General features: G+C 38.1%; 1 protein-coding gene across 4 annotated transcripts in view; it reads left to right on the top strand.

Annotated features, from left to right (window-relative positions):
* Positions 1 to 19,839, top strand: part of Kiaa1328 (KIAA1328 ortholog) — a 235,784-nt gene that overhangs the window by 137,703 nt on the left and 78,242 nt on the right. For all 4 annotated transcript variants that reach the window (XM_075969143.1, XM_075969142.1, XM_075969141.1 and 1 more), the window contains exon 7: positions 15,091 to 15,767. In XM_075969143.1, the coding sequence (XP_075825258.1) occupies positions 15,091 to 15,767 (677 nt within the window). The remainder of the gene's footprint in view (positions 1 to 15,090; positions 15,768 to 19,839) is intronic.

Raw genomic sequence — 19,839 nt, 5'->3', positions numbered from 1 at the left:
TAGGACGCTAAAGAAAGAAATTGAGAAAATCAGAAGATGGAAAGCTTACCCATGTGAATGAATTGGTGGAATTAATATAATGAAAATGACTATTCATCCTACCAGAGGAGGGTTGTCTCTTGGGAAGATAATTAACACAATTCTGGCAACTTATCATATCACCTTGTAAGACAAATGTGAGATGAGACAAGGGTGGGCAGTGATGGGCAGGATTTCATCGTGACCATGATTGCTTAGCGATGTATACTTCTTGCTCTGTGTTTAAACCCATATCTCATGTTAAGACCCTGAAGTTCAATGTGTGAGTCACTGGAACTCTTTTATTTGTTCCTTTTCCAATGTGGCCATAAGTCAATCTCCTTCTCTGCTTTTATACATACACACACACACACACACATATATACAACCTTTTTCTGGTCTTAAATAATTAAAACTAGCTGTGTGTTTATTTCTTCTAGAAACTATTTAAAACATTTAAAGCTCCCTTTTTCTGCATTGTGACTGAATGAGCTGAGTCATTACTGTAGTTACATTTCTTTTGATGAAATAATTGTCCCATTAAAAGATTCTATCAGAATTCTTAGAATTGTTATCATAACTATACATTTATCACATCCAGTCATCTGTTTGGGCAAATAAATAAAATAATGTGTGAGTTTTCCTTAATGTGTGAATCTCAGAGAGTAGTAACTGAGTACTCACTTGTTGCCCTTTTTCTTTTCTCCCCTTTCCTTGGGTTACAAAACTCCAGTCTTAAGGATACCATACACCACAAAGACTATCAAGTCTAAATCCCTCCTTACAAATGACTAAACTACTTCAGAGAGCCAAAGTAACATGCCTAAAGCAACAGAACGCCAAAGTAACCATAGTGGAATTCTAATCAGTGTCTTTTGAATTTAGCTTGAATGTACTATCAGTTATTACAACTGTTTTTATAACAATTCAAAATTCTGACTTTCAGGAAGTATAGTAATGATAAAAGAAAGTTCAACCCTTTACTGCATCTGGTAGTAACTGCAAAAAAAAACTTATTGGCAGACCTATGGTGGTATTCCTAGAACCTGGTATGGTACTTGGTATCTAGTTCATTGTTCTGTCATTTACATGTCATTTTGTGTCTTCCCTTGCTTACATTCTTTTAAACCTTATAATTAGTGACTTTAATGTCTTTTAGATTCAATATTCCTAAAGTGTGCTGCAGTCCCTTTGGGAACTAGAATAAGTTATTAGAGCCTTGCAGATGTGTGTGGCTGCTGTGTTCTGTCATTTTCCCTTCCGTTGATAGCCTACGGCCTCAGCTGCTGAGCTGTGAAGGAGCTCAAACCCCCAGGGTCCATTAGATTTAACTTGTTTACTGCATTGATATCTATATGTTAAATGACAAGAGAGTTCAGGTTATTGAATAATTTAAAATTCAGCTCTAATTGGTGTCATATGACCTGGAAAAGGCCATAGATGACGCCAGGAGCATGCTGTGAATTTCTTATAAATTATTCATAAATTAGATGATTCATTTTCCTGAGTGTCTTGCTAAATGCAAAAGTTTGTAAGTTATAACTGATGATATAACACCTGTAAGTATTTAGTTCATAACGCTGGAAGGTAATCTACCTTGATGATCTTCTAGCAAAATCTGCCAGTATAGGAGAGTTAATTGCACTGAGGAGAATGAACATTTATTTGGGATGAGACATTGGCAAACCACACAGTGCAGCTGTTGCATTACGAATTTTCTGTCAGTTTGACAACTGGTCCATGTATAATGTTAAAATGCAACATGCCATTCTGTGCTTTTTTCCACATTAATTCCAAAATATCCTGCAAGGTAACAGTAACTTGCACCCCCCCCCCCACACACACACACAGTGCTACTGACCTTTTAAAAAAAGGAGAGGGAGTTTTGAAGCTCAGAATTGATAATTATCTTTTCATAAACTGATGAGGAAAATTAGAATTGTTAACACTTGTCAAGGTAGGAAAATTATTTACCATAAAAAATAAATACCTCAAGACTTGCTGGTAATATTAACTATTCCTGTGGATAAAAACTCATGAGCGCATTGGAAGTAATCAGTTCCTAAGTATCCAAAGATGTGGTGATGGCAGCACCAGTTGATTTCCCAAAGAGGACAGGGGAAATCTGATCGAGTCTGTGCCCTGAATGAAGAGCTTTCAGGTAATTAGTGATTGCTTAGAGAGGGAAAGACAGTCTTCTCCATTACCCTGATATGTTATATTATGCTAAGTGATCAGCCCTGAACACATACACATATGAGCAACACTCAATAGACTCCGCAGATTGTAGTGTGCGTGTTTGCCTGTACACACATCTGTGTAACAATAATAAAGAGGTATGAGTTTGAGAGGGTGGTGTAGAAATGAAGTAAATACAGTACTCAAATATAAAGTTCTCAAAATGTCTTAATAAAGGAAATATTACTGCTATTTAGTTTATGCTCTACTTGTTCTTTTATAGCAGATTATCCAACTTTATAGTGGTGATTTATAGAATTATATATGGATAATTATACAAAGTAATAATGTAGGGTATTTTAATATGTAAGAGCAGGGAATATGCTGTTTATATATGCACTTGCATAGATGTCTATAAGATAACATATCATACATGTTTATAATGTAGATATTTTTTTTAATTTTTTTATTGATAAAAGGAGAATAAAGAAAAGAAAAAAAAATTTCTACCTCCTCCCAGCCTCCCATTTCCCTCCCCCTCCTCCCACTCTTCTCCCCCTCCTCCCACCCCTCTCCCCTTCCCCCCACTCCTCTCCCCCTCCCTTTCCAGTCCAAAGAGCTGTCAGGGTTCCCTGCCCTGTGGTAAGTCCTAGGTCCTCCCCCCTCCATCCATATCTAGGAAGGTGAACATCCAGACTGGCTAGGCTCCCACCAAGCCAGCACATTGCGTAGGATCAAAACCGCGTGCCATTGTCCTTGGCGTCTCATCAGCCCTCATTGTTCGCCATGTTCCGAGAGTCCAGTTTTATCCCATGCTTTTTTTGGTAACAGTCCAGCTGGCCTTGGTGAGCTCCCAGTAGATCATCTCCACTGTCTCAGTGGGTGGGTGCACTGTAGATATTATATATAAGGTATTATATTAAAAAGTATCTTAAAACTTAAGTAAAATTTTCAATTCCACTAGTTTCCTAAATTTTAGTTGAAGAAAATTCTTCATATTGTCTAACATAAGTATTTTACACCCTTTTTTTATCTTATTATTGTGTAAATATGGGTATTCATGATGTATGTTTGATGTGAGTTTGGGTATGCCATGGCTCATGTGTGGAGGTCAGAAGACAGCTTTGTAGTGTTTCTTTATTCCTAACTTTCCATAGGTTCTGGGGATCAAACTCTGTCAGATTTCTGCAGCAAGTCTTTTGCCCACCAATCCATCTTGCCAGCCCTCATACGCTTGATTTTTAAATCTTTTCCTTTTCTATGGTATTTTTCCATTTAGTTTGTGTCTACCCAGGTTAAAGAGCACCATTCTCCAACTCTGTTGTAAACCAGAAGTGTCAATATTTTTTTTGTGTGCTGTAGTATGCTATGCTAAGGATTTTATTGGTGAAGCCACTCCCCATGGTCAGTGATGGTGGCATCCTTTATATAAGAAAAATCCTAAAGTGCTCAATTACTTTTATCAGTGATAATCATTTCCCCCTAATTTTTAGTGCAGTTCTTTTTCTGGCATTATGTATATTAGTTGGCATGCTTTCCTGCTAAATATCGTTCTAGCTTCTGATAAGTGTCTTATCCCATTTATTATCACATAGGAAGCATATGAAGAGCACTACAGGGCACTTGGTTTAGGGGTTTTGATTGGTTGAGATTTTTGTTAGTTTTTTTTATTATTGGGACCGAGGCTTGCTACACAGCTCAGGCTGACCTTGAACTCAGGATTATCTCTACTCAGTCTCTTGAGTCAGTGCTGGATTATAGTCTTGAGCCACTACACTCAACTACATTGTTTACTTTTCTTGTTGTGTTTTGTGTTTATCTTAGCATCCAGAATTTTTTTCTTGCAGTTCTATAAATTAATCCCAGGGCATTCCACATGCAGTGTAAATATGCTACAACTGAGCTCCATCCTCAGCCCTATTAGAATTCTTTATACGGAAGATGTAATCACCAGTTTAGTTGACAAGAGCAGGCAAAGTACGGACAGCTACATGGTTTTATAGAACTGGTAAGCTAAGAATATTTTTATATTATTATATGGTTATAGAGAGGACAGGAATATTTCAGGGAAAAGAAAAAAGTCATGAAATTTAAATTTTCAGTGTCCATAAATAAGGTTAACTGGAACACAGCTATGCACATTCATTTATTATTATCTCTTGTTTTGTGCCACAAAAGTAGATGAGATAGCAAAATCTCAAATACTTAATGCCTGACCTTTTACAGAATAAAAAAGCCCTGTAGATTACCACTATCTATGTGTAAAAATGAAAGAATTACAGCTATTTGCAACACCATGGAGTTCACTTAACAAATGTAATATTAGACCATGGAATCCAGATACAGAAGATTATGAATCATATGACTTCATTTAGACTTAAGAAAAAAATGTCAATCTGGATTCCAGTGTTTAAGACAAGGACCATCCAGGCATTTTTCTCATGATCATTTACTGGTAATATTAGTTTTGTATATTTATCCATTGTTTCTGTACTGTAAAGAATTGTTGAAAAGCTAGAGCTAGAGAGATGGGAAACTTCCAGGAAACCACAAGGATGACTCCAGCTAAGAATCCAATAGTGGAGAAGGCTCCTAAACTGCCCTTCCCCCTGTAATCAGATTCATGACTACCTTAATTGTCATCATAGAACCTTCATCCGGTAACTGATGGAAACAGATGCAGAGGTCCACAGCTAAGCACTGGACCAAACTCCTAAGTCCAGTCATAGAAAGGGAGGAATAGCATTATGAGCAAAGAGATCAAGACAAAGATGAGGATACCCACAGAAACAGCTGACTCAAGCTTGTGGGAGTTCACTGACCCTGGACTGACAGCTGAGGAAACAGCATAAGACCCAACTAGGCCCTCTGAATGAGGGTGACAGTTGTGTGGCGTAGACAGTTGGCGGGACCACTAGCAATGGAACCATTATTTATCCCTAGTGCATGAAATGGCTCTTTGGAGCCCATTCCCTAAGGAAGGGTCCCTTGCTCAGCTTAGATACAGGGGGTAAGGCCTTGGTCCTGCCCTCAAGTGATGTGACAGACTTTGTTGACTTCCTATGGGAGGCCTCACCCTCTCCAAGAGTGGATGGGTGGAAAGGGAATAGTGGGAGAAAGGGAGGGAGAGGGAACTGGGATTTGTATGTAAAATAAGATTGTTCAAAAGAAAGAAGTTAGGATTACTGGCAGCTCAAGTGAATGTGGGTTTGATTCTCAGTACCCACACACTTGGTACCCAGATATATATACAGGCAAAATATCCATATAAATAAAAGAAAATTAATCTTAAAATATCTGTTGTAAAAACAAAAGTGTGTGGTAGCTAGGGCATGTCTCATATGAAATGTTGACGTGAACTTGATAAATTACATTGTTTCATCAAACCTCATTTTCTTATCCATAAAATGCTAATTAAAATAGCTTTCCTAGCCCTTGGGAGGCAGAGACAGGATTTCTGTGAGTTTGAGGCCAGCCTGATCTACATAACAATCTCCAGGACAGCCAGTTCTACATAGAGAAACCCTGTCTCCAAAAGTAAACAGCTGTCTTGTAGAGCTGTAGGGCTGACACTAAGATAATATTAAGAGTTATGTATATAAGACAGCTAACATAGTATATTCTAGGTTCTGAGTTAAGAATTGGGGGGGGGGGGTTAAGGATATAGATCATTAGCAGTGTGTTTGCCTACCACTACTGGTTCAGATACCAGTTGCATGCATGTGCATCAGTGTGTACATGCACACACATACACACACACCAAAAAAAAAAGTTTCATAACACCCTAAGTGACAGATATTTGGGGAGTGTGTGACTATTCAGTGGTCACTGAACATGATCACTTACAGCCAGGTTTTCTCATTAGAAATAATTATCATTGCCAGGTGGTGGCGCATGCCTTTAATTCCAGCACTTGGAAGGCAAAGGCAGGCGGATCTCTGTGAGTTCAAGACCAGCCAGGTCTACAAGAGCTAGTTCCAGGACAGCCAGGGCTGTTACACAAACAAACCCTGTCTTGAAAAAACAAAAAAAAAAGAGAGGAAGGAAGTTACTATATTGGTCATCAACTTAACAGGATCTGGAGTCAGCTGGGAGACAAGCCTCCTGACATGCCTATGAAGGACTATCTAGTTTGGGTTTGTCTCTGGGCATGCATGCCTGTAAGAATTATCTAGATAGGTCAGCTGATAAGAAAAACTTGTTTAGTTTCATTTCACATGATAGAAACATAAAATTTCAAATATGGTGAGACTTTTCTACATGATAGAATGACTAGAAAAAGTATATGACCAAGTATTAGTGAGAATGTGGAACAACTGAGGATTTTGTACTTTGTGATGGGATATAAAATAAAATGACCATGTTAGTTTCTAATAAAGGTCATGCACATTCTTCATCAGGGAAGTCCTTCCAAGCCTCTCCTCCACAAACCTTCCTATCCTCAGATCTCCCCCAAAACAACAGTTTTGGGTCAAAACCTTCATACTGAAGGCCAGGCAAACCCCCTCCCTGCACCTGACTTGATTCCTTCTAAAGCATACCCTGTCTTCAGGCCTGACCCAGCCTTCACATGAGCCCTAGCCTGCTGTCTCCATATCAGACACAGAACCAACAAAGGAGGTCCAAGTGCTGTAATCTTGTTGCAACAATACAAAGAATATGAGAGATCAAGACAGTATTCCTCACCCCACTCCAAACCCACCAGTGCTGTAGACATGTTCTCCAGTGACAATTACTGAGATGAATCCTAGGACATTTAAAAGAACAATTGTAAACTTGTTTAAAAGAATTCAAGGAAGTTTAAAGATAGCACACACAAATATCTCGGTGAACTTAATGAGACTATAAAGAGGATAAGCATCTGAATAATATTCAATAAAGCATAAATGTAAGGCTGATGGGAATGGTGAAGAAAGACCAGGCTTTGAAAATGGAATTCAATACGGAAATAGAAGCATTGAATAGGACTCAAGCTGAAATGGAGATGTAATAAAAAAAAATAACCTAGTGAAAAAACTCAAAAGCTTTACAAGTAGCATGAATAAAACAGAATGGGTTATCAGTGAATATCAACGGATTATCCAAAGATAAAGTGGAGGATCTAGATGAAATAAGCAAAGAATATGAAAAATTAAAGAAAATACAGGAAAAAGGTGTAAGAAATGTGAAATACCATGAAACATGTCAAACCTTTGAATTAAAGAAATAGATGAAAGGAAAGAATCCCATGTCAGTGGTATAGACCAGATATTCAGCAAGTCATAGAACAAAACTTCCCCAGACTAAGAAGGACACACTCATAAAAATATAAGCAGCACACAGAACATCAAATAGACAAGACTCAAAAAGAATAGCCCCATGGTATATTGTAGTTAAAACAATAAGTATACAGGACAGAGTATTGAGAGCCACAGTAGAAGAAAACATTCCTCAAATACAGGGATGCTTCAACATCTGGAAATCAATGTAATAAACCACAAAAGCATTGAGCCTATAATTCGTGATCCTAGAGAAGCTAAATAAGAAGGTGAACCCAAAGAAAAACATATAGGCATCCTCCTGAATATTAACCTTCATCAGGCGATGAAAGGAGACAGAGACAGAGACCCACATTGGAGCACCGGACTGAAATCTCAAGGTCCAAATCAGGAGCAGGAGAGAGCACGAGCAAGAAACTCAGGACCGTGAGAGGTGCACCCACACACTGAGACAATGGGGATGTTCTATCGGGAACTCACCAAGGCCAGCTGGCCTGGGTCTGAAAAAGCATGGGATAAAACCGGACTCGCTGAACATAGTGGACAATGAGGACCACTGAGAATTCAAGAACAATGGCAATGGGTTTTTGATCCTACTGCACGTACTGGCTTTGTGAGAGCCTAGGCAGTTTAGATGCTCACCTTACTAGACCTGGATGGAGGTGGGTGGTCCTTGTACTTCCCACAGGGCAGGGAACCCTGATTGCTCTTCAGACTGACTAGGGAGGGGGACTTGATGGGGGAGGGAGAGGGCAATGGGAGGTGGTGGCGGGGAGGAGGCAGAAATCTTAAATAAATAAATAAATAAATAAATAAATAAATGTGAACTTAAATACAGATATCACATGATTATCTCAAGTGATACAGTAAAAGCCTTTGACAAAATCCAATGTATTTTCATGATAAAAGTCTTAGAATACGCTGGACAGTGGTGGCACATACCTTTAATCCCAGCACTCGGGAGGCAGAGACAGGTGAATCTCTGTGAGTTCAAGGCCATCCTGGTCTACAAGAACTAGTTCCAGGACAGGCTTCAAAGCTACAGAGAAACCCTGTTTCAAAATTAAAAAAAAAAAAATCTTATACTACAATTAAAAGAAATGTATATCAACATAATAAAAACTATTTATGAGAAACCTGCATGTGGAAGCCAGTGTAACCTCATATGGAGAAATAGATGAAGCAATCCCATTGAAGTCAGGAGTGAGTTGGGGCTGTCCCAATATCACTCTTCATTTTCAATACGGTGCTCAAAGCACTAACCAAAGCAATAAGGCAAAGAAAGGAAGTTAAAGGGCTACAAGTAGGAAAGAAGTCAAACATAAGAGATCCCTAAAGTTTTACAAAAAAAAACTAGAAATTGCCTGCAATTTTAGCAATGTGGCAGGATACAGAATCAACTCTTAACAAATCAATAACTTTTTATGCACCGACAATGAGCTTGAAGAAAAAGATATCATGGACATTCACAATAACCCATAGTGTTGTATTGAGGTATGGGCTCCTTGTTCCATCCCACCCAGCTAGCATACACCCAAAATAAACCACACGGAAATCTGTATTAATTAAATTGCTTCCTGGCCCATTAGTTCTAGCCTCTTATTGGCTAACTCTTACATATTCGTTTAACCCATCTCCATTAATGTGTATTGCCACTTTACTGTGGCTTACCGGCATGAGTCTAACCAGTGTCTGTCTCAGAGAGGAGAGCCATGGTGTCTGCCACACTGCCTTCTTCCTCCCAGCATCCAGTCCTATCTTCCCCGCCTAAGTTCTGCCCTATAAAAGGCCTAGGCAGTTTCTTTATTTGACCAATGAAAGCAACACATAGAAAGAAGGCCCTCCTACACCACCGTAGAGATATTAGTAGAGAAAATAAAATACATAGGACTAAGCTTCACTAAAGGGATGAAAGATCTCTGCAATGAAATCTTTAAGTTTCTAAAGAAAGAGATAAAAGACTAGAAAAGTGGAAAACCACCCCATGCTTGTGGATTGGTGACTTGGATATTGTGAAAATAACCGTTCTACCAAAAGTCTTTAACAGATTCAGTGCAAGTCCATCAAATTCCTCACGTCATTCTTCATAGAAATTGGAAAAAATCCAAGTTCATATGGAATCAAAAATATTCTAAATGGCCAAAACAGTCCTGAGGGGGGATGCTGGAGGGATTATCATTTATAATCTCAAAATATATTACAGACCTATAGTAATAAAATTAATATAATTGTATAAAAAGACAGATGTAGACCAGTGAAACAACAGTGAAGATCCTAACATGAGTATGAATTACTACAGCCATCTAATATTTAACAAAGATGACAAAATTGTAAGCCACAGAAAAGAAAAAATTTTCCTACGGTGCTGGGAAAACCAAATGTCCATATGCAGAAGAGTGAAATTAGACCGGTATCTATCACCTTGCACCATACTAACTCCAAATGGATCAAAGACCTAAATGTGAAACCATAGACACTGAAACTGCTAGGAAAGATATAGGTGGTATCTTAATGATACAGATGTAAGAAAGGCTTTTCTGAATAGGACTCCATTGGCCAATACTTGAGAAGACCTCATAAAATTAAAAAGTTCTGCACAGCTAAAATATCACTTAAAGAAGGAGTTCATAGGATAGGAGAAAATCTTTGCCAAATATATGTCTGACAGAGAATTAATATCCAGAAAATATAAAGAACTCCAAAAACAGAGATTAAAAACAAAACAAAAACCCCAACCAATTCAAAATATATCCCAGGAACCTGAAAAGATTGCTATCAAAGGAAGAAATAATGACAAAGAAACACCTAAAAAAACCCGATGATTTCATCTTACCCCAGTCCAAATGGCAAAGATCAGCTGAATGACTGAAGACAAACGCTGAAGGGGTCGTGAAGAAACTGCTGCGTCAATCTGGATTCTCTGTGGAGAGCCCTTATAAAGCTGAGAATAAATCTACCATATGACCCGGCTAGTCTGCTTCTTGGGCATATACCACACGCTCACAGTAACTAGGAAATGGGAATAACCCGATGTCCTTCATGTGGTAAATATGCACTGTGGACTACTATTCAATTACAGAAAAAAAAATTACAGACAGAGACTATTAAAGAAAACTACAACCTATCAAAACACAGAAAACACCTGGATACATCTACAATACAACACTTATTTCCAAGAGCCAGAGAACAGAAGTTTTCTGTGAGATTCTGTCTCCTAGAAATGTCAGAGGAATCTCACCAACTTGGCTCTAAACAAATCTTGAACAAAGATGTTACCAAAAGATGTGTTAACATGGAAGGAAAAAAAAATAAGATGGGTCCCCAAGCCCTAGATAAAATACTACGAAATGCTGAAAGTGGGAAAAACATTCTTCCTCAGGGAAGAGCCCCTAAATGGTTATTCAATGCCAAGTGGTCAGCCTAAAATCACATACATATAGATAACATTAAATGAGCTAGGCAGGTTTGTGTGTGAAGAAAGAAGTGGGATGGAATGGGAAAGAAATGATGTAATTATATTTAAATTTCAAAAAAATAAAAATATTTTTAAACACTTATGTATGAACAATAGCAGCTCTATAAGAGTTCTGAATGGCTGTCCCCCCATTAACAAGAGAAAAATAACTTGTGCCTTAGTAATACAACAAAATACCATGTAGTGATGAAAAAAATGAATGTTCATTTACTGTAGGTGTAAATCAATAAAGGTATAATTGATGAACATAGAGCAATGGTGTTGACCAGAAAGCATACAAGGAAGCTTCTGGGTAATAACTGAGATGTTCTGTAACTTGACCAGGAAGATAGTTACACCCATATAAACAATTGTGAAATTTTATTAAACCATACTCTTAAGCTGTGCATTTTACTAGAAATTTTGCCTCTATTTAAAAAATAATATTTCTAAGTTTGTGTTATATGTTAATGTGAAAATTTCCTATTAAACCCTTTTGCAGGCTAGAGAGATGATCCATAGGGTAAGGTGCTGGCACTGAGCCTGACAACCTTGGTTTGATCCTCAGGACCTGGGTGGTTGAAGGAAAGGACGAACTCCCACAAGTTGTCCTCTGATCTCTCTGTGAGCATCATGGTAGCTTTGTGCTGATGCACAACTGCGTGCATGCATGTACATGCACTGAAATATGTAATACAGAAACAATTCAGAACTTTTTGTTAGTTTAAGCCTTTGTTAAGTGTTATGTGTGTTTGTTGATGGAGCAGCTCTAGAAAGAAAAACACATCTGTTTCATTCAGGTCTATTGTTATTTGCATGGGTCCCCAAGGCAATAGATATCTTCAACTCTGCTAATAAAGTAGCTGAATTTTATATTTAGAAAGTTTGTATTTAGGAAGTTTGTTTTCTGTGTCTTTTCTCACTTGGTAACATATGATTTGAGGAGTCTCTCTGGAGGCCAGGTTGGGCTGGAACCTGCTACAGAGCTCTGACTGGCTTTGTGGTTCTTCTTTTCCCATCAAGTCCTAGGATTCTATTTTTTTTCATAACTAGCCCATAACTCAACTTGAATTTTTCCAATAACAAAGCATGCAGTCAAAGCATGCTTATTGAGAATATAGTATGTGTAAGCACAAATGTTCCATACACAGATATATACATAGCCCTTTCTGTCAGAAGTTGTTGAATATCCATCATTTTTCAGCTCTTGTAAATTGGGGAGATGTTTATTTCTGCTGCCAAAGATCTCAGAACTCATTCATTCTGTCTAGATAACTATCTAAACTGTTCATGAATTAGGTCATTTAAAAAGATATGCATACTACACACACACACACACACACACACACACACACACACACACACATACACACCAATGCCCTAAATCCTGCAAACCATAAATATCAACTTATATGGTTAAGCGGTCTTTATGAACAAAAGGACTTCGCATATGTGATTAAACTAAGGCTTTGAAGGTGAAGAAATCACCCCGGATTACCTGGATAGGTGTCCCCTATAGACCAAAAGGAGTAAGAAAGAAGTCAGAGCGCAGGACACTATAGTGTTGGAAGCTGAAGCTGGAGTGATGCACTTTGAAGATGGAGGAGAGACGGCAAACCAAGGAATATATATGGTCACTAGATGCTTTAAAGAAACAAAAGGGCAATAGATTCTGTCTTCAGGGTTTCCCAAAGGAACAAGTCCTGCCAAAACCTGGATCTGAACCCCATGAGATAGATTTTTAATTTCTGACCTCCACAATCATTGGAGAAGACATTTGTGTTGTACACTGCCACATTTGTAGTAATTCACTATAGTGGCAATAAGAAATGAATGTAGTAATTGTGATATATTAGTTTATTTTGAGAGGGATATTTCTCTCAACAACCTTGAGCAAATAAGCTCAGTGTGCAGATAATTTTCCAGGAAAAGTAAAAAAAAATACTTTAGTGGGTTATGTTATTAGCAAGCTATGTCATTAACGTATGGATACCTTTGTGCCCTTCTACAATGTCAGAATATATTGAGTGTTAATAGAGTCACCTTCCCCAAGTACTTATACATTCCTCTCAAGTCATAACTATGGCAATATTCCATTCCATTCTGATAATATCTGGCACTAGAATGATACATCACACTTCAATCAATTACATATAGTGCCAAAGTTAAAAATGAGTATATAGAAGCTAACAGGTAGTAAGTGCAGCATTGGTACCAATCAGAGAGCCATTTCAGGTAGGCAGGTGCTCGGCTGAGGGAACTTGACAACTTTGAAGTTGGTGATGTCAGTGACGGTAGGATCAGGCTAAACCAAGTCAAGGCACAGTTGGAAGTGTGTCATCTGGCAATCTCTTGAGCAGTGGCCAATGACACGTGCCAAGTTGGTGCGCCATGGTGTGGGCTCAGGTGGTTCTCCTATGTTCAGATTTGAGGCTGCTGCTTTCATTGATTTGGTCTGTCCAATAAGCTTAAAGGTGGTATTTTTTAATAAGCATGAATAAGCCCATGCTTTATGATGTTAAGACAGATGAGGATTATTTATGAACAAGATGCCAAGTTATTCTGTCTCAGTATTTGTAGCCAGCCTTGAGTAACTTGTAACAAAGCAGCTGCTCAAGACACAATAAAATCTAGACAACATGATTTAAGATTCTTTTGCTTGTTTGGTTAATAGTACTGTTCAGTACTATTAATGGCTTTCTGGACTTTCTTGAATCCAGATAGGAAATGGCACGGAAGTAGGAGAGTTTATGTAAATGAAGGATTTTGTAAATGAAAGCCAAAGGGAAGAGGAAGGTGTGAGTGGATGCCATAAAGAATATTTCAAACCTCTTTCTCATTTGCTTAGCCTTCTCTTGGCTTATCTTTCATTGGTGTCTGTGTTGGCAACTGTGTTTTCTCCAGAGGTAGATGATCTGTGCCTTTCAGCCTTTGTGCTAAAACTTATACTCTAGCTTCCCAAAAGGAATCTACACAGCTAGGAATGATACCACTTTGAAGAACCCATCTTTGTACTTAAGTAGTTGGGACTTGGTGACTCTCATATGTTATACCTAATATCTAAGTTTTGTCTATAGAAGATTATCTGTCCTTGCAAGAATCTAGACTTTGTTGGATTCATTTTCAGAATTATACTCTTCCCTATCAATTTCATTCATTAAGATTCTTCTGCATTAATGTTTTGTTAATCCCAAGTATCCAACTTTACAAACAAGCGGCTTATCTTTGCTACATTCAGCATTTGCTTGAACCTAAACTATTTTAATCTGGGCAGGCTAGAATTTAGATATACAATGTTTCTAAAAGGCACTGAGAGGAAAACCCACTTACTTGTAGTAAATCAAAGATGTTAAGAGCTGAACTAGTGCTCGCTCGGCATCACCTGAAACCCTCCTAAAGATGCAGGAGAGCTGACTGCTCTGAACAGAGTCAGAAACTCTGTAGCCCTTCAGGTAATTCTCATGCCCACTCAAGTTTGAGAATAATTGATATAGATGAAGTTTCACTCTCCCACTAGAACAGGTTTACAGCTAAAATGTTGGGAAATCTTGCTCTTCACCTGGCAGCTTAAATTTACAACTGCTCCCTCTCTGCCTGATTTCTGTTAGACTGTAATCACTTGAATGGTTTAATTGAAAAATCACTTATGTTTGTAGCTGAAATGAAAAATATTTAAATAATTGCTTTTTATTAGAATTATGTATGTTGAAATTAGTTGGTTTTATCTGTATTCTCTAAAGATATTTATAAAAATTCATCTAACAGTTGCTATTCAGAATAATGTGAAATGTTTTACACCAAATCTTGTTCTGTATAATGGCTAATCAAAGAATATTTAAGGTGACTGCATGGATTTCTTGACTCAATATTCAAAGACAGACATTTTTAGATATTAATGTTTAATGTGTTGACATCTTAAAATTGATTTTATGTAACCTTAAGTACTTGCAACTCCTAAAAACACCAAAGATTTGCAAAAGCAACATGGAATAATGTTGGATCTTTCTTTTCCTCCTATAGATTTGCTGAAATAAAGGTTGTTTGAAATTGATATATCTTTGTGGAATATTAGCAATGTAGATACTGTAATATTTAAGAAAAAGAAATACAAGTTTTGTTTTAGTGAATATATATCACTGAAAAAGAAAAACCAGAAGTTGTTTTTTCCATGTTTCTTTTTAGATAACCAACAGGAAAAGTGCTCACCAGTCTTCACTGATGGACCTGGATGGTTCCTACCTGAGTGTAGCCAAACCACAAACCTACTGTCAGACCAAGGCAAGGCCTAAGTCAGCAAACCAGGACTCAGTTTCCGAATCCCTTACAACACTGAGGAATAATCCGTTTAAACCAATAACACTTCATCATCACAAAGAGGGTTTAGAGAGGGTGTCATCAGAAACCAGAACCAGTAATTCTGAATCTCTAGGGAGGAAACCAGTAGATGCAGCCCCAATAGAGAAAGTCCTACCTTCAGAAGACTTGAAGATAAAGGAATATCCACACCTTTCACGTACTCCATTAAGTCAGTACTGCGGTCATAAATGCTCTGAAAGTGAAGACTATGTTCATGAGAACTATCAGCCTGCAAACATGGCCCCTCAGTATTGTAAGACACATATGGAATCATGTCATTGTGGGCTTTCCTGGGCATCTCTCATGCATGGTAGAGTGACATTGCAACCCAGTGAAGCTGATGTAAAAAGGCAACTCTCAGAAGACCGAAGGCAACAGTTGATGCTTCAGAAAATGGAACTAGAAATTGAAAAGGAACGCCTTCAGCATCTTCTGGCTCAACAAGAGACAAAGCTTCTCCTCAAACAGCAACAGCTGCACCAGTCCCGACTAGATTACAATTGGTGAGTCCTACCTCTTCTTTCTGCACTGTATATAGGTTGGAGAATACAGTTTCAAACACTTGGGTTTTATGAACCTCAGTTCACAGAGGTTCTTCAGTGTCTTGGCTTGTTGGAGTGCACACCAACTATGACTACAAGTAAATTGCTGTTTTATACAGACTGTATGCATACAAGTATGTACATGGTGCTTGTGTCTTTAAGGACACATGTGGAGGCCAGACGAGGACTTCAGGTGTCTTCATCTGTCATTCTCTACCTTACTTCCTTTAGACAAAGTCTCTACTCAGTCAGAAGCTCACCATTTCTGCTAGGCTGAATAGCCACTGAATTCTGGGCTCCACCTGCCTAACCACCCCCAGTGCTAGGGTTACAAGCATATGTAATCATGCTTATCTAGGGATGTGGACTCAAGTCCTCTTCCTTGTACAGCAAGTTCTTTACCCACTGAACTATCTCTGAAGTTTCAGTAGTGACTTTTCTCAGACTTCAAAGCCATCTGCTTTGTCACTATGGAAAGTTAATCTCTAAGTTAAGTCCTATTATTTCAGAGTGTAAAAACAGGTTGTAAAGCAGTGTGATTTGTTGTCATCATGTCTTTCTGCCATCATATAAAATATTTTATAGCATGTGGTAATGTGTTAAGCACATTTATACAAGTACATGTGTGTTGATCATATTTGCTCTGTATCTTCCTTTTTATTATTTATTTTTATTGGAGCTGGGGCTCAATCCCAGGACCTTGTTCATGCTATGCTAGTGTTCTACCATTGAGATATATCCTCACCCCCATTGTTCTTCCCTTAATAATTATCTCCTTAGAATATTGTTTCAAAAGCTGGATTGCTATTTTGATATTACCTACTATTCAGTGTGGTTTTTTACTCAGATTCATAAAGTTTATTGTTTAATTTAAGAACATTATTTATTTGCTATAGTAAATCAGAGTGTTTATTTAAAATCCTAAAATGTGTCATTTATATTCTTTGAAAACCAATGAATTACAGATTTTCCAAGGAAAAAGCTTCTGTCTCCTGCCTTGTTGCCATCTCCATCTATAGATTCTTATTAGATGCACTCATCTCTTTATAATTCTAGCTTAGAAAAAAGACCGAAGAAATAGGACTTTTGAGGAAAATTTGTGTGTATATTTTTAATGATATTTTTACACATATTCATTGTTACTTTCAAACTTTATTTTGAAGCAATTATAGGTTCATGAGTCATTTTAAAAATATTACAAAGACATCCCATATGAGCTTCTCCAATGACTACATGTTACATAACTTAACTGGTGAGTTATCATCGGTGCAGTATATATGATTATCTGCTGCCATTTTATTGATATCACCACCACAATAAAAAGACAGAGCTGTTTGTCACTACAAAGATTGCTGCATTTACAGAATTGATAAGCATTTTCTGATAGCACATTTTGAGCCCACTCATGTTCTTCTCTCAAATTTCATAGACATAAATCTAGATATTGGTTGTTGTTGTTGCTAAGGTCCCTGGGATCTGATCCTGGGAGCTACTGCTGCTTCTGTTTGCACTGTGTTGTTTCTCTTGTGCTGCAGTCGAGTGTCCGGCTCTCCTTTCTGCCCTCTTAATTGATCATCGACATTAATCTAGTGAGGTTTGTTTTCTTTCCATTGTACTGATGATATTCTTTTACTTATCTCAGGTGAGCATGTTTCCAAAGTACAGTTTCTGTCTGGTTTTTATTTATGTCTCCTGTTTCTTTTTATAGAGTTTCTGTCTTTCAGTTTCCTTCAAGGATATTCAGAAGTGTTCTTTGAGGCATTTTTGTAGTGCTTGCTCTTTATTCTCATTAAATATTTATTTTTTATTTCTTTATTTATTTTTATTATTTAATTAAAAATTTCCACCTCCTTCCCTCCTTCCATTTCCCTCCCACTCCCCCCATCTCCCTTCCCCTCCCTCTCCAGTCCAAAGAGCAGTCGGGATACACCATTCTGTGGGAAGTCCAAGGTCCTCCCCCCTCCATACAGGACTAGGAAGGTGAGCATCCAAACAGACTAGGCACCCACAGTCATTAAGTATTTCTGCCATTTTTTTTCATTCTTGATGTGATGACTGGTTTTCAGCTTTGTTCTGGGTATTTAGTTTGTAGCCTTAGTCACTGGGTGTTGCTTAAATATTCTTCTGTAGTATCCCTTCTCTAACATTGGTGAGGCAGAGGGCTTGACTGCCTCATGAAAGCCCAGAGAAAATGAAAGTCTGGCTTCTACTCAGTGTTTGCTGGTAGGAACAGGGCAAGTGAGGCCACCCATGTGCCACTGGGGTTGATTAGAGTAGAACAATAGAGTAGGTTTACTGTCTAAAAGCTTTCTACTTCTTTGACTATATAGCTGACCCCCTTCCATGCTTTTGAAGTTTCTAGGCCACCAGTATTCTAAGTGTACAGACAAAAACAAAGTCATTGAAAAGTGCATCCTTCCTTGGGACCCAGCCTACTAATTGCCCACCTTTCTGTCATTGTTTGCTTTAAACTCAGCAAGGAGGTTCATAGGCATCATAACTGAACGGTACTATTGATTGTCTCTTCCCTTTTGAAGCTTGCTGGAAATTTCTCAGGGAAGGGGCATTCAGGTCAACGCCAGCTCAAGGGCCTCTGGGCCCTATTAGGAACTTAACTTGTGCCTCTAGGGGTCAATCAAGGGCAACAGCAGTGGACTGTTTTTGGAGTCTTTTAGACAGCCCTGACTAACAACTCAAAAGATGGCTTCTCACCTTTCATTTCTTAAACTCTAAAAATTTCTGTCTTCTGGAAAATTCTACAGAAATAGTTTGCACTTCCTCTCATTCTCTCTATCCCAATTTTCTTTTTAACCTAACTATTGGATCCAAGGTTTATGCAATGATGGGGAGATAGACCACCAAAGTCTATTAAACCAGAATCAAGCTTTATTACAGAAAAAGAAAAAAAAAACACTATGGGGCACACAAAGCTTATCAGCTATAGCTGTGACAACAGCCAGAGATCAGCTTCTGAAATTTTGGCAGTGAGTGTTCGTTTTGGACCTTCTCTTATAGTAAAATCAAGCACCAGGTGTGGGTCAAAGAACTTTTTCAACCTTGAGGTCAAGCTTAAAGTCACAACATTTTAAGTTTTACAACTTTTGGTTATAGGACAATAGGATGTTAACTTATGATGTTTGCAAAAGCCTGTGGCTGACACAGCTGCTTTTCACTGTCCCTGAAAGAATGTAAGGCAGAGAGTAGAGTCACATAGGGGACAGTTAAAAATTAAGGAAATACAAGCAGAGGATCCCATAGAGGCAATAGTTAGAAGCTAAGCTTTGTCTGCAGTACCTGCCTAGCTGTGAAGCTGGGAGGCAGGGGACAATTGTTAAAAGTTTACCTCTGTACACAGTGGATGCCAGGATGTCTGCTGTTAAGGCAGAAAGTGTTTTTCTAAAGGCTAACAGCAACTGCCACCTTTGTATATTTTTTTCTTCCAAAATGTGTTTGGGCTTACAATTTTATATTTCCATTTTCCTGGATGGGAGCCTTTATTTCTATATTCTATTCCTGAACTCTTCACTGACTGTTTATTTCCTGTATTCAGAATTATTGTCCTCAAATTATCATGTGATTTAGTCAGTTCCCTTGTATGGATGAGTATTACTCTGTGTAGTTGCTAATTGCAGTCTTTGAAAGTCCTCAGTGTTTTACACTAGGGTGTTGTCAGTCTTGTTGATCAGGACTTGTAAATATATACAAATCATGAAACAGTACCCAGCCACAGTACTGTCCATCTTCAGACCGGATCATGCTGGTTTCTCGTGCCTTCGGCATCTCTTAAAGGTCTTTGTGGTTCTGTGAATCTTGGCCATCACAATTCTGCCATTTCATTTGTTGTTTGTAGCTCTGATCATAAAATAAAATTCCCCCAGGTCAAGAAGTTAGAAGCTTCTAATGAGTTTCCCAGATAAACTTAAGATACTGGAATAGAAGCTTTCTGAGACAGATTCTGCCTCTGTGGCCCAAGCTAACCCAAACATGTATTTTTCTCCTGCCTCTTCCCAAGTGCTAAGATTAAGTTTCATCA

This window comes from Microtus pennsylvanicus, chromosome 4, assembly GCF_037038515.1.
Source record: "Microtus pennsylvanicus isolate mMicPen1 chromosome 4, mMicPen1.hap1, whole genome shotgun sequence".
NCBI classification, from domain to species: Eukaryota; Metazoa; Chordata; class Mammalia; order Rodentia; family Cricetidae; genus Microtus; species Microtus pennsylvanicus.
The sequence above is the reverse complement of the archived record's forward strand: the minus strand, read 5'-3'. Positions and strand labels throughout refer to the sequence as shown.